General features: G+C 48.5%; 1 protein-coding gene across 2 annotated transcripts in view; it reads left to right on the plus strand.

Moving 5' to 3' along the window:
• Positions 1 to 19887, plus strand: part of ATP9B (ATPase phospholipid transporting 9B) — a 2445811-nt gene that overhangs the window by 1223043 nt on the left and 1202881 nt on the right. For both annotated transcript variants that reach the window (XM_078687568.1, XM_078687569.1), the window contains exon 10: positions 11328 to 11403. In XM_078687568.1, the coding sequence (XP_078543694.1) occupies positions 11328 to 11403 (76 nt within the window). The remainder of the gene's footprint in view (positions 1 to 11327; positions 11404 to 19887) is intronic.

Here is a 19887-nt window from a genome sequence, read left to right on the forward strand (position 1 = left end):
TATCACGAATATGGGTGGGTCGGAATACCTCGCTAAGACCTTCTCCGACCATAGGCCCCTCACACTGACGCTGCTCTGGGGCAGGGTACCGACCCCGGTGCCTACCTGGAAACTGAACCCATGGTTGTTAGAGGACTCCCCCCTTCCGTTCTTCCTTGACCACCGCGGTCTCTGACTACCTGAGGGAGAACTGGAACACGGCCTCCTCAAACCAGGTAGAATGGGCTGCCTTAAAAGTAGTGATAAGGGGGCGGCGATAGGTCAACTGGTAGGTGCTAGGCAGGAGATACACCAAAAACTGAAGGACGTGGAGAGTAGACTGCAAATACTAGAAAGAGAGGGGGCCCTTGATCCGGGGGAAAGTGCAGAGTTACAAAAAACCCACATTGATCATGCGGAAACACTGGAAACTCTCAGGGAGATAGACTACAAGGAATACATAAACCGGAAACACACTGAGGTGGATAGACCTAGTGCGTTGCTTCCCCGACTGATCAGAGACCAGCCTGATCCACCCCACATCACCAGCATACGTAATAAGACGCCTGGCATGGATGGTCTCCCCGTGGAGTTTTATCTAACGTACTGGAAGCTGTCTTTAAGACAGCGTTCAATGCGGGTCGCTTGCCTGAATCCACCATGCAGGCGTTGGTTGCGTCGATACCAAAGCCCGGGAGAGATGAATTGGACATGACCAATTATAGACCCCTTTCTCTGCGCTCGACCGAATACAAGATATTAAGTAAGGCCCTCGCAAACCGGATACAATCGCACCTCCCCGCCCTTATCCATCGGGACCAGTGCGGATTCCTTCCGAATCGTAGTACCTCCCTGAACACTCGCCGCTTACACTCGATAATGTCGACTACTACTGGTGCCTTCCCTCATGCGGGATGTATAGCACTGGACCTCAAACAAGCATTCGATTCCCTGTCTTGGGAGTTCATGTTTGAGTCCCTAAAACGCTTTAGGTTCCCGGACAATTTCCTGCGATGGATTCGCCTCCTTTACATACGTCCCACGGCCAGGGCTCGCTCGCACTGGTAGATACATCTCGGACAGCTATGAGGTACACAGAGGCACAAGGCAAGGTTGCCCCCTGTCCCCGTTATTTGTTCTTGCCCTTGAACCCCTGTCACTGTCCCTTTGTGGTATGGTTGACCGCTTGGGCAAACCGGTTCATGGCACACACCATCTTATATCTGTGTACGCGGATATTTTGCTATATTTTCGAGACCTCACAGCTAATCACTATCCGATACCGGACGTATTCGACACATTCGAGCAGTTATCGGGCCTGGCGATAACCCATGTAAAATTGATAGGCTTTTTCTTCCGAGAGACGCCTCACCACACGCACATACAGTTCGGCGCTCATCATATGCCGGTGGCCCCTGACACATTTAAATACCTGGGAATGAGGCGTGGCCAAGATGTCGGAGTGAGTAGACGTGTCTCCTCGGAGCTCCTCCGACCCGACCAGGCCCGGGCCATAAACTACAGCATTTCTCCCCCCGCTGAAGCAAAGCAGGGGAGGGGAATCGGCATCGAGGTGCTGGGGGCCGGTGAAACGTTGGGTGGCGATAACCGGAGCAGCGGCGGTGGTCCAGACGCCCGGCGCCATTGGAGACTGGAGGTGCAGTGAAGAAAGCGCCAGAGGCGGCTCCGCCGGGCTAGTTACCGCACTCGGCCCCCAAAACGGGTGCATCGGCCCAGCAACAGATCCGGCGACGCCGGGAAATCCCGTGGCGACTGAGGGTGGCCGAACGGTGCAACCCAACGGAGGTGCAGATAGCGGCCCGGAGGGCATAAATCGAAGCCGCGGCTGCGGCCTGGAGGGGGAGGAGCTCCGGCAGACTGCCGCTTGGGCCAACACATACTGCGCCGCTTGGGCAAACACACACTGCGCCACCGGAGCCCCTCATTGCTCTCCCTCTAGCCATACGGCCCGCGCGAGGGCCCAGGGCATACGGCAGCAGCGGCGACAGTTCCGACCACCCAGCGGAGACACAGTGGAGCTGCAGGAACCGCGGCAGGAGACCGCCATTTTTGCCCGCCGGACCTCCGGCCTGTGGGGAGAAGAATGGAGCTCGCGCCTTGGACTGCAGGCTGGGGTGCACTGCGAGACCTGGCTGGACGACCTGTGCAGGGCCCTTCAGAAGAGCGGAGGGGCCGCTTCACCCCCGCACATCACGGACAGAGACTGCCTGCCTTCCCGGCGCCTTCGAGATGCCGACCCCCCCGGGGTCACCTACTTCATGAGGTGAGGTGCTGTTGAGGCCCAATGGTAGAGGCGGGGGGCCCTGTGCGCCCCTCCGGGCCCCGGCTGGGGCGGGGCTCCCATAGGCCCACAAGAGTCGGACAAATCTGCCTTCCGAAGCGTGCAAGGCCAGCATCAGAGCGGACACCGAGCGCAGAAGCGTGAGCCACGAGTGGGTGGCGCGGGGCCTACCCAGGGCCCCACTCTCTACGAGCAACCCGCCACTGCAAGCGAGGAGCGACCCCCGGGCGGCGGCAACAGCGACAAGCCCAATCGCTTGGGAGTGCACCAGAGGTCCGTCGACCCGCCCGCCGGAGGTTCCGGCACGGGGGGACACGGGGCGGAGTCGGCAGTGGGGTCCCGACCGTCGGGCCCGAGCAGCGTTCCCCCTGAGCAGCTCTGAGCAACCGCCCGAACCTGGCGGCACAGCGCCTAATGACCCGGGACCTAGGAAGCGAGCAGACCCGCACACACGGACGGGACACCGATTCCCCGCGGACTGGTCTGGGAGAGTAGGGTGAACGGTGGCAGAGAATACGGCAAAGGACGTAGGGGACCTGCCTCCACGCACCGATCCGAGCGGGAAGAGACACGCACCAGGCGGTGGCGGAGCGGGGAGCCTCTACCGGCCACCGGGCAGCGGCGGGAACTGCTAACCTACAACGCAGTGGTCCCCGCGCATGAGTTAGACGCCCCAGTGCGGCGCTACACAATGGACAGAAGGCACGTGGGAGGACAGCGACAGCCGAGACCCCATACGGACAAATAGCGGGTCCGGGATGGCGGGGCAGAGGAAGAAGGGGGACCGCACTCTCCCCGAAATGCTGAGCAAGACCCAAAACAAAGGAGACAAAAGCCAGTCGTCCCCGGGCCCCTCCAAAACACAACGGGACCCAGAGGAGGGAGAGGTGCTCATCACAAGGTCCTTCATGGAGTCTCTCTTCAACTCCCTTCGAGAAGACTTCAGCGCCTTGAAACTAGAAGTAGCAGGCGAAGTCCGAGAGATCAGGAGGGAAGTTGACGGCCTCGGCAAAAGGGTGGCCAACATAGAGGACACGAGGCGAGCACGAGATGAGGAATTAGAACAACTACAGCAGGAAGTTATACGCCTGAAAGAACAACAACTAGACCTGCAGGCCCACAGCGAAGACCTGAAAAACAGGTCTCGGCGGAATAACATTTGGGTCCGGGGGGGTGCCATCCAAAGAAGAGGGCACAGACATGGAGGCGTATTTACAGGCCCTATTCCGAGACATCCTCGGGGAGCCAGCGGACTTCCCCATCCGAATTGACAGGGCACATAGAGTGGGGCTGGCGAGGTGGGCCCCCGCGCCGCCCCCGGACATCCTGGCCTTCCTACCTGACTACCCGCTTAAAGAGCGCATCCTCAAGGAGGCACGTAAACGGCAGTCCATGCAGTTCCCGGGCCACCCAGTAGCTCTCTTTCAGGACCTTTCCTCAATTACGCTACAAAAACGCAAAGCCTTTAAACCCGCAACAGACTTCCTCAGGAGCAAGGAGGTACAATATGCTTGGGGCCACCCCTTTCGGCTGATATTTAAGTGGAACGGTACCCTGCACCAACTCCGTTCACTTCACGACACATGCTCAGTGCTCGGACTGACACACGACGACGGAGAGGCTCTACAGAGATCTCCCTGACGTGCACCCAGGGATGGCTGGCGACAAGTGGGGAGAGGGCGCTCCCTTGCAGAAAACTCGAAACCTGATGCACGCACTATCCAATCGGAGAGAGACAATGCCATCCATGAGGTGGCGAAAGACACCTCGTCCTTAGAATGATTGATCTCCGTGGGGAGAACACATTAGCATGATTCACTGGAAGTGGTCGGGGAGGGAAAGGGGGGGTGCCGAGAAGACACAGTGGCTGGACGTCCACACAGGTACTCACCACAGCCTGCACCTCAAGAGGGCAGGTCTGGGACTACATTCTTTCATGGGAGCTTGGGGGAAGTTGGGGTGGGGTATGGGAGGGGGGGAGAGTTGTTGGGGAGAGTCCGAACGGGGTGAGAGGGATGGCGGATGACGGAGGGTGGTTGGGGGGAGGTGGGGGGGATGGGTTGATTTTGGTGTTGGGGCTCAGGGGGGGGGTCCTCCTTGTCCATGTTTTTTTTTTAGTTTCTTTGGTCACTGCATGCCGGGTGTAGCGCGTTGCCATCTAGGCTACCCACTTAAGATGTCGCGCCCATTGAAGATCCTCTCTCTCAATGTGAGGGGCCTTAATAACCCAATCAAACGCCAAGCGATACTCTCCCTTCTGGAGCAATCTGCTGCAGATATCTGCCTCCTACAGGAGACGCATTTATTATCCAAAGACCACCATAGACTTAAGTCCCGGTCCTTCCCCCTGCAGTATTTCTCGTCAACAACTAAGAAAGTGGCGGGGGTGGCGATCCTGGTGTCTAGATCCTTTGAAGGGCGGGTTCTGCAGAGGGAGGCGGAGATCAAAGGCAGGATGCTAGTACACTGCTTTCTCATTGCAGGACAGACACTCTTGGTGGGCACTATATATGCACCCAACGAGGGACAAGAGAAATTCCTACACGCAGCTCTAGAGTCGGCCACAGCTAACACCCAGCCACACTTGCTGCTAGCGGGCGACCTTAACTTAGTCTTTCACAACACAGCAGATCGCTCTGGACAACGTTATGGTCAGGTGGGGGCACTCTCTAAGGCAGGCCACGCGCACCTCTCCGACCTGGGCCTTGTGGATCTACAGCATACACCCACTACTCAGCTGCCCACAAAACTTACACACAGCTCGATTACTTTCTGTGCTCCTCCCAACTGGTGCTCCGCGCGCACGACGTTGACATCCTCCCGACTTCCCTGTCGGATCACTCACCGGTGATGGCCTCCTTCCTCTTCCCACCCACGCCAAACCCGCAGCGGCACTGGCGCCTGCGGGACACCCTGCTCCAGAGCCCCACCATAGTGGAGCGGATCAAAACCGCTGTCACTCAGTTTCTTGTTCATAACGCCAACGCAGACACTACCAAGGCCACGCAGTGGGCCGCACTTAAGGCGGTCCTCCGGGGAGAATTCATCTCTATCACCACAGCTAACAATAGAGAACGCGCTCAGAAACGTGTGGAAATCGCCCAACATGTGGCAGAGTTGGAACAGATGCACCAGTGCACCGGGGCGGCCCGGGCGTGGCGCCAACTTTGCACGGGGAGAAAGATGCTGGCGGCCCTGGACCAGGACGTGGCGGAATACGCAGCCCTGCGCCTCCGACACGCGTATTACACTGGGGGGGGATCGTTGCGGGAAACTCCTGGCGAGTAAATTGCGGGAGCAACGCCAAAGACAGGGCATTAGAACCATCCGGTCCGGTCACACGACGCCATCGCCGCGGCTTTTGGGAATTTCTATGGCGACTTATATGCCGCAGACTCACTTGACTTCCAGGCAAGTCAGGCTTACCTGGAAGTAGCGGACCTCCCGTCCTTGAACGAATCATAGGCGGAGTTCCTCGACCGGCCCATAGGTCTGGAGGAGGTGATCTCGGCGATATCTTGCCTCAAATTGGGAAATCGCCGGGCCCGGACGGCTACTCGGCAGCCTTCTACAAAACCTTTTGTCATCAGGTGGCCCCATTGTTGCGAGATCTCTTCAATACATTTGATCAGCCCGGTGCCATCCCCGCGGACCTGTTGGAGGCGGCGATATCGGTTATACCCAAACCCGGCCGGGACCATACCCGGTGTAGCTCCTACAGACCGATCTCTCTTTTAAACATTGACCTTAAGCTTTACACGGGCATTCTCGCGAATAGGCTGACGTCCTATATGCAGCAGTTAGTGGAGTCTGATCAAGCAGGCTTCATTCCCCAACGGCAGACAAGCGATAACACTAAGCGTGTCCTCCACCTCATAGAGGCCGGGTCGTGGACGAGGCCTGGCTGCATGTTGCTCACCGTCGATTCCGAAAAGGCATTTGATAGAGTGCACTGGCCCTATCTGGAGCTGGTCCTGCAGCGATTTGGGGTGGGTGACCGCATATTGAACTGCTATTGCCAGCCTAATGCCACGGGCATGGGCATACCTCCCCGCGCTTCCCAATTGGCAGGGGCACCAGGGAGAAGTGCCCGCTCTCCCCAATCCTGTTTGCCCTCTACATGGAGCCACTAGCACAGCTGATCAGGCACCACAACCTCATCAAAGGCATTCCCTTCGGCGGAGACGTGCATAAGATTAGTCTTTATGCGGACGACATTCTGCTCTCCCTGACAGACCCGATGCAATCCCTCCGGGCGCTCTTTATTGAGCTTCACACTTTCGCGCTAGCCTCGGGTTTTAAAATTAATATGGAGAAATCGGAGGCCCTGAACATATCCCTGTCACCGGAAGTGCTTGAGGAGGCCCGAAACGAGTTTGATCTGCAATGGTCCGACTCCACTATCCCCTACTTGGGAGTGCTGCTGGCCCCCACCATTCAGGCCACTGCGGAAGCCAATTACGCCAGGCTTCGCTCGCGCCTCAGCGACGAACTCAGGAGGTTGAAGCGACACTCACTTTCCTGGCTGGGTCGGATAGCAGCCGCTAAGATGACTCTACTGCCACAGATCGTTTATGTGTTTCAGACACTCCCTCTGCGCCCCCCGCGGGCTGGCTTCAGCGGACGCAGTCCGACCTGGCTCGCTTTGTTCGGAACGGTCGTCGTCCGCGCTTTAAGCATGGGATTGCAATACTCCCCCCCGCCATGGCGGGGTAGGTGTGCCTGACCTCGCCTTATACTATCGGGCGACACAACTTCGCACTCTCGTGGAGTGGCATCAGCTGGAGTCAGGCACGCACTGGCTCTTCCAGGACCAAGCTGTGGCGGGCAGGCCCCTTCAGGGGATTCCATTTCTACCGCAATGCCATAGACCTCCCAATCTCTACGCCTCACGAGCACCGTGTTAGACGTATGGGACAGAGTAGCGGTCACGCACGATCTCACCTCGTTCCCTTCTCCGATGACCCCGCTTTTTGATAACCCAGACTTCTCTCCGGGTCTGGACCCCAGAGCGTTCGTTACTTGGAGACGTTCTCCATGTAGAGCTCTGGGAGACCTGTTCGACCTCAATGGCATCCTTCCATTTCAGAAAGTGAAAGAGGACTATGGCATACCAGAGGCTGACCGTCTGCCCTATCTCCAGGTCCGACACTGGGCCTTACAGCCGACGGTCAAACCCGGCGCCCAGCGCCTCCTTACCCCGTACGAAAAGTGGCTAATGACACGTACCTCGGATAAGAAACTGATCTCCGACCTGTACCAACACCTCCTCCTCACCAACATACACACATACAACGCAGGACAGGCCAGGTGGGAGAGGGACTTAGGGAGACAACTCACGCGCAAAGAATGGGAAGGCATATACCATAGAGCCACACACTCCGCCTACCACACTGGCCTCACCGAAACCCTGACCAAAGTGGCCACCTACTGGTAGCACACACCGGATCTCCTACACCGATGGGACCCCCGCATTAGTGATCGCTGCTGGGGGTGTGTGGGGAACTTGGCACACTAGAACACTTACTGTGGAGCTGTGACCGCTTACGACCCTATTGGAACATCTGGACACCCAACTTCCCAGATTCCCAGCTTATGTTCTGCTTGGACTCCCTAACGCTTTGATGTACCCCTTGAAATCCAGGAGAGGGAGGCTCATAGCAATTGCATTGGGGGCGGCCGTCCAGAACATTGTGGCGCACTGGAGGACCACTCAACCTCCCCCACACACGGGTTGGCTCCACAGGCTGTGGATGATATTGGGGATGGAGAAGTTGACACTAGCAAAAGAGGGGAGGGGAGAGGACTTTGTGGAGCTTTGGCGGCCATTTTTTACTCTACTCAAGGGAGAATTTAGGGAATTGAGCTGCCCGCGCTATTTGCGCTTGCTACCCCTCGCTGACACTCCACTCAAGGAACCTAAAGGCCAGCCGCGCAGGAGTAAACCAAGGGCCGATGTCTGATCTACGGCCTCATCATGGTGAAGCGGTGATCTCCTTTTTACCTATTCTTTTGTTTCGTGGACAAGGAGGGGGTGGGAGGGGGGGGGTTTCAGGTCCTGGTTTCCCCGCTGCAAGGCCCTACCCTCACGACATTGTCAATATAATTGCTACCTTACGCCTGGGGTTTCTGCCGCACGGCCTAGTACTACTGCATCTGATGGGGAACTGTGACTTATTTGTTTTTCTCAGTTCTGAAAATTCAATAAAAGATTTAAACCATAAATACCTGGGAATTCAGGTGTATAGATCGCCAACAGATCGATGGGAACATCCAACGGGCAATAACTAGACTTCGGAGCAACGTGGGGTTCTGGACCTCTTTGCCCCTGTCAGCGATGGGACACATAGCCATCTCAAAAACGGTGGTGCTCCCTCGTCTCCTATACTATTTTGTGAATCTACCGGTGAATCTGCCTCAGTCCGTTTTTAGTACATTAGATACCATTTTGACCAACTTTATATGGGGGACGGGCCGGAAACGTATAAGCCTCCGGAAACTTCAGTTAGGAACGAAAGCAGGCGGACTGGGGGCCCCGGATTTTCGAGGTATTATTTTGCCAGCTAGCTCCAATGGCTATCCTATTGGACTGCGGGTCGGAATCTACATGAGATTGGCTTTACGCCAGAAAGACTTGGACGTGTAAAACTTCACTCCCTATTGTTGCCTAAAGCCAGGATCCCCCCTGGACTGCCCTCCCCTGTTGAAATGCGCCTTGACGTGTTGTAGGAAAGCCCTTTCTTACACGTCAGTGACCCCACCATATGCGGCAAAAATCCCCTTGTTGGGCATCCCCACACCACAGGGCAGACTCACACGAACTAGACTCCAGGACTGGACAGATAGTGGGGTGGAAGATGTAGGTTTCTTCTTTGGAGATGAGGTGCTCTTAGACCACGATTCATTCATGCAGATCACGGGCGCCCCACCTCGTTTATATCTGTTACATGCAACAGTAGCACATTACATTAGGACCACCTGGGCGCCACAACGACTTAAACCCGCACAACACAAACTGGTACACCGATTATATTACATGGGACCGGGAGGACATTTGGTCCGCTGACTGTATACGGGGATAAGGACACATGCAGCGATCCCGCTTGCGGCCCTGAGAACTCGATGGGTTGATGACACAACCACAGAAATTGCAGATAAAGCATGGCAGACTATACTGGAACATCCTAAAAGGGTAGCACGCAATGTCAGGCTTAAATTTATTCAAACAATGGTACTCCACAGAGCATATCTTACCCCCAAGAGAATGCACCTTATGTTCCCGGATTCCTCTCATTGCTGCCCTCACTGTGGGGAGGACGAAGCGGACTTTATCAATATGAAATGGTTCTGCCCACGCTTACGCGATTACTGGAGTGAGATATGCCGAGTCCTCAACACCCTGACACAATTGCCGGCCCCTACTGAGGCTTTATCCTGTTTATTGGGGTTAAGACGCCGCTCCGGGAGGCAGAAATTCAGATTAAAATTTATAGACTTACCATATTTCTTGGCCATTAGGGCATGACCATGAAGTGGAAGTCCCCCAGACCCCCTCAGTACCAACATGGCAGGCGGACTTACTACAGTGGGGTAGAGCGGAAGGGGCGGCCCTCCGTAGGCAGGAAGAAAGGGGGCTATGCAAACATCCTATAGCACTGGAGTGGGAAACCATGCTGATCGCCCTGGAGGCAATGGACCTCTCCCCAGCTTTAGTGGCTAGGACCCAGTAGGACACATTTGCCCTCATGCACCTTGTGGTTTACGACCCCCTTTATACAGAACTGGATGAGTATTATTAGCCTTATGCACCCTGGAGTTTACGTGCTACCCGGAGTACCCGCGGGCAGTGTGAGTTCGGGATGGAATGACCAGGAGTGGGTGGGGGCGGGAGGAGTTAGGCTGAGACGGGTTAAGTCAATAGGTTTGTTTATTTTAAAATATTGCACGTCACGGTATAGACTATTGGATTGTACATAGAATGGTCCTGCACTGATCAGATGGCGGGCGATTGCGATGCTGTTTATATGGACAGAGGATACATCGTATTGTACATGTACAATGATTGTAATTCGTTGCTCTTGATCGATATGAGATTGGGGAGAAAAGTGAAAATGACTGATTATGCTCCTAATTTCTCTGTATTTTTCCTCATGCCAAATTGCAGTCCATAATAAAGTGTGTTAAAAAAAAGCATTCAAAACTCAAGTAGTTGCCTAATGTATTGTCATTCCCAAGCTGTATGTTGTTATAGTTATTACTAATAAAAAATAAAGATTAACTTAACAAAATGACAAAAATAAACTTGGTGTGAAATAGAATGAGTTCAAATTTTAAATCTCTAATCCCGGGAAGTTCAGAGTTGGTGCAAAATAGCCAGATACATTTATATAGTGTGAGTCTGGTTAAGAATCATTTAAAAATGCACCAGTGGTTATCCTGAAAATGTGGTGTGAGTTACTACTTTCTGGACCAACGTTGAGCACCCCTACTCTAAAAAAAAATTTTTTAAAGTAGTGATGTGTAATGTAATTGAGTGAATCAGATTTTCATATGGGAACTGGCGGTGTTCAGTCGAATTACAGCAGTCACTTTTATCTTTCGTATACATTTTTTGAAATGTTTAAAAAAAAAATCTTCCCTAGAAAAAAGTGAAAATGGCTATAGCCATTCGTTTTTGCTTCTTTATTCATTAAAATGCGGCCACAGAGAGGTTTAAACCCATGGTCTGAGTTGATCATTGGACACAGTACTTGTAGTTGCTGCAAGAGAATAGTTTGGGATACCTGCCAGTTTTACATGGAACTGTCGTAATGTTTAGAATTATTGGTGCCTGCTCGTTTTGAAGTGTTCTAGCAGACTGCACCTTTAGTTGAGCACGCAAGATTAAGTATGTGGTTTTGGGGTGCAGTTTCGTGCACCAGATTTTTAGACAAAACAGGTTGGCTTTGATGAAGAAGATCGTTAATCTCACCTTAACGAGGTGTTGCACAAGGTTAACCGGTGGGAAATATGCATATGTTCTCTGACACATTTTTTGTCTCCACAGGAAGACAGCGACCCATCAATTCATGAAAGCCTTAACATAGAAAATACACTGTGGGCAAGTACAGTTGTGGCTTCAGGTAAGACATTGTTTAACTTACTTGAAGCATTTCCATTCAAAATCAGTGAAACTGGTGAATAAATCAGTGGGAAGGTCAGGCAGAATAGCGGAAAGTCTTCTCTGCCAGACTTTTCTGTAATATGAATGACATCCAGTAGTGTCCAAGAACATTAAATACATGATAGCAGAAATGACATGTCAGAAATGACTCCAGATTTTTAACAGTGTGAAAAATATATACTTTTCACATTAATGAAATAGATAATGTTTTAACTGTACGAATAGCGTTTCTCCTATCTTCCCATTCCAAATTTCCCTCCAATACAAGTGTACAACCCTCACTTGATTCTGCAAGTCTGCAAGCTTCCTTTTGTGATGAATTGCTGTCCATTCTCAACAAAAATCTGAATGTGCAAACCCTTGTTTACATGATACCGAAAGGAATACATTACTCCAGCACATGATGGCTATTACCTATTCTTCATAGTTGTTCAGTCTATAGTCCTTTTAACCCTGGGCGTAGGACTACACTACGCTCGCAGAGCGTGCGTAGTTTGCGCTACTACGCGCTATGTGAATTGCACGTAGCACTGTGCAAAAACGCGGAGCTTAGCGGGCATTTTTTGCTTGCTCGTGGTCCTCAACGTCAAGTTGGCGACCGCCAGTGAGCAAAATCAACATCCCGGCGAGGCTTTTTACTCGTTCGCGATCAGCAACATCAAGTTGCCGATCCCGAGCCTGGAAAATATACCTTCTGGCGAGACTCTCAACACGGGGAGGTCAGGTTTCTCATTGCGAGTGGTCGCGTATGCTTGCGACCGCTCGCGATGAGAAACTACCAGTCCGCGTTGAGTACAAATCTACTCGAGTGGCAGAAAATGACCGCTTGCACTGTGCAAGATGCCGTTTGCAATGATTGCACAGTGCGGACAAGCATCTGACACTGTGTAATCAGTGCGAACAGCATTTTTCCTACCGTACTAAGCAATTCGCGTAGCTCGCGTAGTGCGAAGTGCACTTAGTGTAGCTACGCTTAGCGCTACTACGCAAACTATGCCCAGTGTACTCCTTTCAAGACTTATTTGTAGTAACTCTTTACTTACTGACATTCCCAAGATCCACTTTGCCCATTTTAACGCAGCCATATCCTGATGGCATGACCCCATTTCTGATCACTGCAATCTGCCTTTCCCATAGAGGGAAGAAACCTCTTGAAGTTGGCTTGTATAGTTCACAAAGAACTATGTACAGATCTGAAAACTACCTAGCACAGAAATGAAAAATGTCTGGAGGCCCAAATTCTTTATGACTCCAAAAGTGAGGAAACGCCGTCCTTTGAAAAAGCTGAAACCCAAAAAGAAGCCTCAAAGTGTGGAACCCTCCCCCCTGAATCAGGATGAACACTACATACATGTCCACTCTTTCTACACTTACACATTTGATCAGTCAGAATGTCATATCTACCGAACTCTTGATTTGGATGAATTTGAGAGACCTATGTGAAATGTATCATATGCGAAAGTCTATGATGCAATACAGTTTATACATTTTAACTTTAATTACTGCTTATTTTTGTCTGTAAGAACATTCCATTTGTTGAATGCAATGTTTTGTTATACAGGATCTAAGGAAACAGGTATTCTCTTTGTATGGAACTATTTTGGTGACAGTCACACCAAGTGAAAATTGATAACACGCATGTTGAGAAAAAAACCTGTCTTGTTCTTTGATGGGCACACCTTGTTCACAGTAGTACAGCTAAACACTTAGAAAACGTTGTATTTTTGCTTAAAGACACAAGAACAAGTATACCAGGCGAGCCAATAATAAAATGGCAGAAATGGAAGTGAATATTTGCAAATGATGCAAGGGTGTGTGGCACGAATGTATGTGCGAAACGCAAGTATTCGTTGCTGTTACATAGGTTAGGAGGTGAGGGACAGGAAATACTGGAAAATCTACCAGATTTCAGTGTTGCAGATCAGAAGTCGTTAAATGAGTATGACATTTTCATATTAGAATTGGACCTACACTGTCTTCCATGGGTTAGTACTATTATGAAATGGTATTACTCTGGGTTGAGAGAACAGAACTAAGAGGAATCTGTAAAAGATTTTGTAATGGCATTACGCAATTTAGCTGCTATTTGCAATTTTGCAGGAGCAACAGAAGACAGAATTAGGGATCAATATGTACTCAAATGTTATAATGATAAGATAAGAGAAGAACTGTGGTTGAAGAATGAGCCATCTCTGGAAGAAGTTATTGAAGTTGTGAAAAGGGTAGAACACGTGGTAAAAAATGTGTAGATGAACTGAGTAGTACTAAGAGTAAGATTAAAGCAAAATCTAGTATGGTGGAAGAAGTTGTATATCAGGTTAAACAGAAAACAGAGAAAATGTCTGCTAGCAAAATCTCACTAGAGTTTAAAGGCACGGGTTTCAGATTTGGGAGAGTGGGACATCGAGCCAACGCAAACGCTTGTCCTGCGATGCATATCTTATGTTATAGATGTCGCAGGAAAGATCACGTCTCAAAGTTTTGTAAGAGTAAAGAGAAAAAGGAGTTTTCAAGTGGTGGTTCCAAGAGTGAACATCCAACAGATGATGTGTTGATTGAGGGCTTAATGGTGAGGATTACTTTTTTTCTTGTTCACATCTCACTATGATTTCGAGGAATATGTTTGATATGCATTTTAAAGAAAGGTAAAGTTGTGTAAAATGGATATTTCACCTGTAGGATATGGGGGATTGTCAATGGATATGTGGGGTTATTCTATGGTTGCATAGAGTTTGAGGGTGGGAAGGTTTGTGTGTCAAAAAAGGAGATGAGATTTAAGGCTAGCAACATCAGCGTTTATTGGGTATGACACTGGATCCCAATACAGAGCCACAAGTTCTGGTGAAAGAAGTTAGTGACAGTACATGGGGGGGACACAATTTGAAGAAGTGTTCTGTAATGAGTTGGGTTGTCTGGAGGGGTACAAGCATCACATCAAAGTGAGGGATGGGTTACAACCAGTTACGGCAAAGGTACAGAGGATATCACTTAATATTCAAGAGGCAGTACAAAAAGAAATAGAAAAGCTAATTAGTTCCAACTTAATTGAACTGTAGGAGCAACTGAATAGTTGGCTCCGGTAGGTATAGTCAAATAATCGACTGGTGAAATTCATTTATGCATTCATTTGAGAGCACTGAACAAAGTGGTGAATGTGGACAAATATCCACTTCCTAATATAAATGAAATTATAATAACACTGGGGGGAGCTACGTTTTTCACAACTTTGGATCTAGCGTCGGCCTATCATCAGGTTGAGCGAGACAAAGCGTCACAAAATGTAACTGCATTTATTACAACCATGGGAACATACACGTTTTTAAGGATGCCTTTGAGGTTAATCTTGGTAGCCTCTGTATTCCAGAGAATTATGAATACAATATGGAAAGGTGTCGCAGGTATAAAATATAATCAGTATGACATGTTAATTTATGGAAAAACAAAGGAAATACATGATTCTATAGTGAAATGTGTTTTGGAGAAATAGTGAAAAGCTGGTTTAGCACTGAGAAAAGAGAAATGTTAATTTGAAGTGAAAGAGGTAATTTATTTGGGTCATCATATTTCTGAGAAAGATGTGTTACCCATGAAAGAGTTGGTAGAAACAACTCAGAAACTCAAAAGTCCATGTAACAAGGAAGAGTTACTGTCTTTTTTTGGAATGGAAGAATATTATTGCAATTTTTGTTTTTACTTTGTTTATTGGTTTTTAAAACATTTGTTAACAGACATAGCAACATTTGCAGCTCTTGACAATATCAGTGGTGTTACAATTGTTTTCGCAGTAAATAGTTACACTTATCCCCTTTTGACATACAACATCTTTTTGTTCTGGTTAGGTTACAAACACATGTTCCACAATGAGGCAGCGCCCTGCACCAACTCACATAGCATCTTTTAATCAATGATAGCAGGAGACTGGCTGCTTCGGTATCAGTGGTATGTTGTGCCCCCCATATTTTGGTACAACGGAATAGCTTCTAGAGTGCAGCCTCATCTATGGAGCCTGAGCCAATGTGTGTACAAAGACCATATATCCTTGGGCCGGGAGCGGGCCGGCATCAGCTCCCAATAGCATTCCATCCGGTCTCAGCAGTAAGTGACATCTTCTACCCAGGCTTTAATAGTTGGTGGTGTTGGCTTCCCCAGTGTAGTGCCGCCCGGCGCTTTGCCAATAAGAGCAGTAGCTCTGCCAGCTGTCTCCCAGTGGGTGATACGTCACGCACATAACCCAACAATTCCACCAGGGGAGTGCAGAGTAGACTATGCTCTGTTATGTTCTTTATGTGGCTAAAGATCTCTCCCCAGTAGGTGGCAATAGTGCAGCATTCCCAGGCCAAGTGAATAAAGTTGGCCTGCTTTACTCTGCATCTCCAACACCGTGTATCTAATCAGATGTAAGTATTTAAAATATATGACGCGAAGGCGATAGTTTGGTGACAGGTTTTCTAGTTACCCGCAACAGAATGCCCACTGTTCGTCAGAGACATCTTCCCCTATGTCAATGTCCGAGGTAGAGTGTACACTTGGTGTAGTGATAGGTGATTCCCGTTGTGTGGTAGTGTATATGCGAGTGTCTAGCTTCCGCGCTGAAGGTTCCTTTAGCACATGTTCTAGCGCTGCCAGCGTTGGTGGGGCGTCAGGGAAGGTGACAAACCGTGTGCGGCACACGGCTCTGAGTTGAAAATATAATAGAGTATCTAGTGGTGAGAGACGTAGAACGGCACTTAATTGTTCCATTCTAATGAATTGGCCATTGGGGTATAGGTCGTTAAATGTAGTTAGCTCCTTCTGTAGAGCTCGTTTCCATAGCTACTTTCCAGTAATGGAGGGAACAAAGGGTTGTTAGCTAGTGGCATAGTTGGTGCATATAGGATGTCTAGTTTAGCCCTTTTGCGAATACCCTTCCAGGCCCAGCATAATGTTTCTGTTGTATCAATCTCTTGCTTGGCATGTATATTCCTGATACAGGGCGGCTGACAGGGGCAAGGGGGCCGCTCTGTCCATTTCTATAGCTACATGTGTTTGGAATGGTGTGGGATGCTGCCAGAAATAGAGATACTGTGCCTGGGCACAGTATGGGTACAATACAAAATCAGGAGCTGCCAGCCCTCCCTGTGCCAGGGGCAGTGTGAGGAGGTCCCAAGACGCTCTCGATTGTTTGCCCGCCCAGACCAATTCGATCATGCAATATTTGAGACGTTCAAAGTGTGGCAGCAGACCTTGGGTGGTGTGGCCTAGGTGGACCCACCCTGTTGTCGCGTTCTGAGAGAACCACAATGAAATCGCCTCCCCACAGTATGGCATTATATCCCATGCTCTGTACTCCTTGCCACAACTGATTAAAAAAGACAGGATTGTCAGTATTTGGTCCGTAGGTATTAGCTAGTGGAATTCGCTGACCAAATAACTCGACACTTAAGATGATATATATGCCCTCTGGGTCTATATTTACTTTCTCAGTTGTCCACGGGAGTCCCTTTCTGGTTAGGATCGCTACTCCTCTTGAGTAGTTGGAGTAGGTCGAGGCGTGTCTTTCTCCCCATCTGTTGGCTTTCAGTTTAGACAGGGATGCACCGGTTAGGTGCGTCTCTTGTATTAGACTGATATCGGCCTTGTGTCTGGCCAAGTAGGAGTGTATCAGTCTCGCTTTTCTGTGATCATTTAGGCCGCGCATATTCCACTTAATGCAGGTTAGACTATTCTTACCTGCCATTGCAGATTTTTAGCAGGGCGCAATATTGGGTGCGTGAATCTGCGTGCTCGTGCGTAGCAAGTGGAAACACGTGTCTGTGGGTTTGTGTCTGAGGCATGGGCACCCCAGTGCATGTCCACAAATTTTGGGAGAGTGCATAGTGGCAACTTTGTACCAATTTCTAAAGTTACTTTGTATTGCTTACAGTACAGCTTTGCACTAATTCCTTATCATGCAACGGTCTTAAATCTACTGCGCCTGAAGAATAAAAAAAAACGTTATTCCTTCCAAAACAGGACAGATTTTTATTTGGTAACCCTAACAGCCCTTCCTAGTTTGGCTGCCAGCACAGAATTTTTTTATTTTATACATTTACTTTCTTTTACAATGGAATGACTGACTAAATCCAAATGTGGCAAGGGTTCAACTTAATGAATGAAATTTATTACATATATATATTGAATTTTGAATCAAGATGTGAATAAAAAAGTCAACACAGAGGTATTTTGTGTTTGCAGTTTTGTGCAGGTAAACTCACCGGTCTGTGTCCTGAGCTATTGACCCATATGTTCGATTAAAAACAAATACAAAGATAAACCCTTAGAAAGGGTCAATAACTTGTTTTAGTACCAAGACCACTGATCTGGAAAGCTGTACTTTCATTACTAGGTTTCTCACTTATTCAGCTGATGACCAGTTCTCACCTAGGGACATAGGCCAGATAAATGAGAGTTTATTACTGTTTATTCCATCTATGTTCAGCGCCTCTGTATTGAAACTGTTCTAAGTCAGCTGTATGTCACTTGTTGAATAATGGGATTAAGGCATTCTTTTTTTTATTGTGAATGTTTTATTAAAGTTTTGAAAATAGAACAGAGCCTCATTCAAAAAGCAGGATTAAGAATATATAACAGAATTGTCTAGAGGATTAGCATGCAAGCAATCATAATATATAGTGTAACCGCTGGTGTGAGTCATGTATAGTACTTAGTTACAATCCAAAATTCTGCAACTGTCAGTGTGGACTAAGAGCAAGGGCGCACTGGTGTAATATCAGGACAATTCCATTAGCATACTCTTACTCTCAACTTTAAGGGGTCACACTGCTCCAGGGCCACGTTCATGCATATCCAATTTTAGAAGAAAAGGAGGGTGTAAAAGTCAATCCTTGGTTTGTCTTTCCAAAATTCAAAAAATAATACTGTTCATTCCTTAATTATCATCAGTACAATAAAACAATATTCACTTGGGAGTCTTGTGTTTCTTAATGGATCCCAATTTTTGTGTTCATTCAATGCTTTTCATCAAAAGTAGTCAACGCAGCCCAGCCAACTTGTTTTGTCCCTACAGACATCACAAGGGCAGTAAATCAAAACATGTATCAATCATATGAAGGTTGCTTTATAATTTACATGTTTACAAATAGACAACACTATTCCCATTAATACAACAAATTGCACAAAATCGCCCCACAACACTCCCTGCCAATATACACTCAACTGTGGACATTCTGTCCATAAACATCTTAGAAACATATTAGAAAGGTTTTAATTTTATCTTGATACCCCCCTATTTATGCATGATCGACATCTCTAAATATTGATGTACTTTCTCCTTTTTAGCCACCCCCTCAATGCCTGTATACCACCTTCTGTATACCACCTTCTTATGTTTGGAAAACCTCCTGTATACCACCCTGTCATGTTTAGAAAACCTCCCATCTGTGTATTTTGGAATGCTGCACTCCCTCCATTTAAAGAATCAAAAGTTCCATCTCTAACATGAGCAAAAAACACGTAATTATTACCTCAGTATCACAATTAAGTCCGAAGACTCCGTTAATTCCTCTGTTGTGTCTATCAAGGTGCAGCACAATTCACATAAATGTTTCATATCCTGTTCTCATTGATCTCTATAATAAAAGAGACATCGATTCAGACCCAGTTGGTCACTTATTCCATCAGCCACTGTCTATTACCCTGACTCAATAAATATACATGTCAAAATGGTCCATTTACTTTGGTCAAAATTAATAATCGTTTGACAATTTCCTCAAGCCCTTTTCCATGTCCATGTTAAAGGTATCCTTCTCCTTGCCTCTTCTCCAACTGTACCTATTTCTTTAAACAATCCCATCAAAACTACCAATCTCCCTCCAGTTTACCTCCACCATAAGTTCCAGCAAATCTTCCACATTTGCCCCACAAACAATTCCCTCCTCCTGTTCACATACCGCACTGTCAGTCCCAGCTACGTGTCCATGGAGACCTCCTGACGGCTGCTCATACAGTATCCATCTAGTTAAATGCTGAGCCATAGTCTTCACTCATCTGTTTTTATACTTTTGAGTTACCCTTAGATGTGAAAGGGCGAGATTTTGATCGATACCTTATATCTATTGATCTAAACCTCGATCTGGTCGACTGAACCTTTGTTGCCTGTCTGTGAGGAAAGAAAGTGCACCTATTTCCAAGTTAGTTCATCCAATAAAGGACTCTACTCCCAAAGATCACAAACAACTTCTAGCTTTCAAAAGTTTATTGTAAAGATATGATAAGCTGCAAATACAGGCATCTCAGAATGAGATTCACGAGATACACAGGTCCAATTACATACATGTGCTCTCGGAAAGCCCTCAGACGAGCAACAGAAATCACTAACACAAGTTCTAAGAATAATAAAGCTATCAGCATAGACGCATATCTCTCCTTCATTTAGGTTGGAGGAAAACGCAAAGGTTAGGCTGTC

This window comes from Lissotriton helveticus, chromosome 4_1 (genome assembly GCF_964261635.1).
Source record: "Lissotriton helveticus chromosome 4_1, aLisHel1.1, whole genome shotgun sequence".
In the NCBI taxonomy this organism is placed as follows: Eukaryota; Metazoa; Chordata; class Amphibia; order Caudata; family Salamandridae; genus Lissotriton; species Lissotriton helveticus.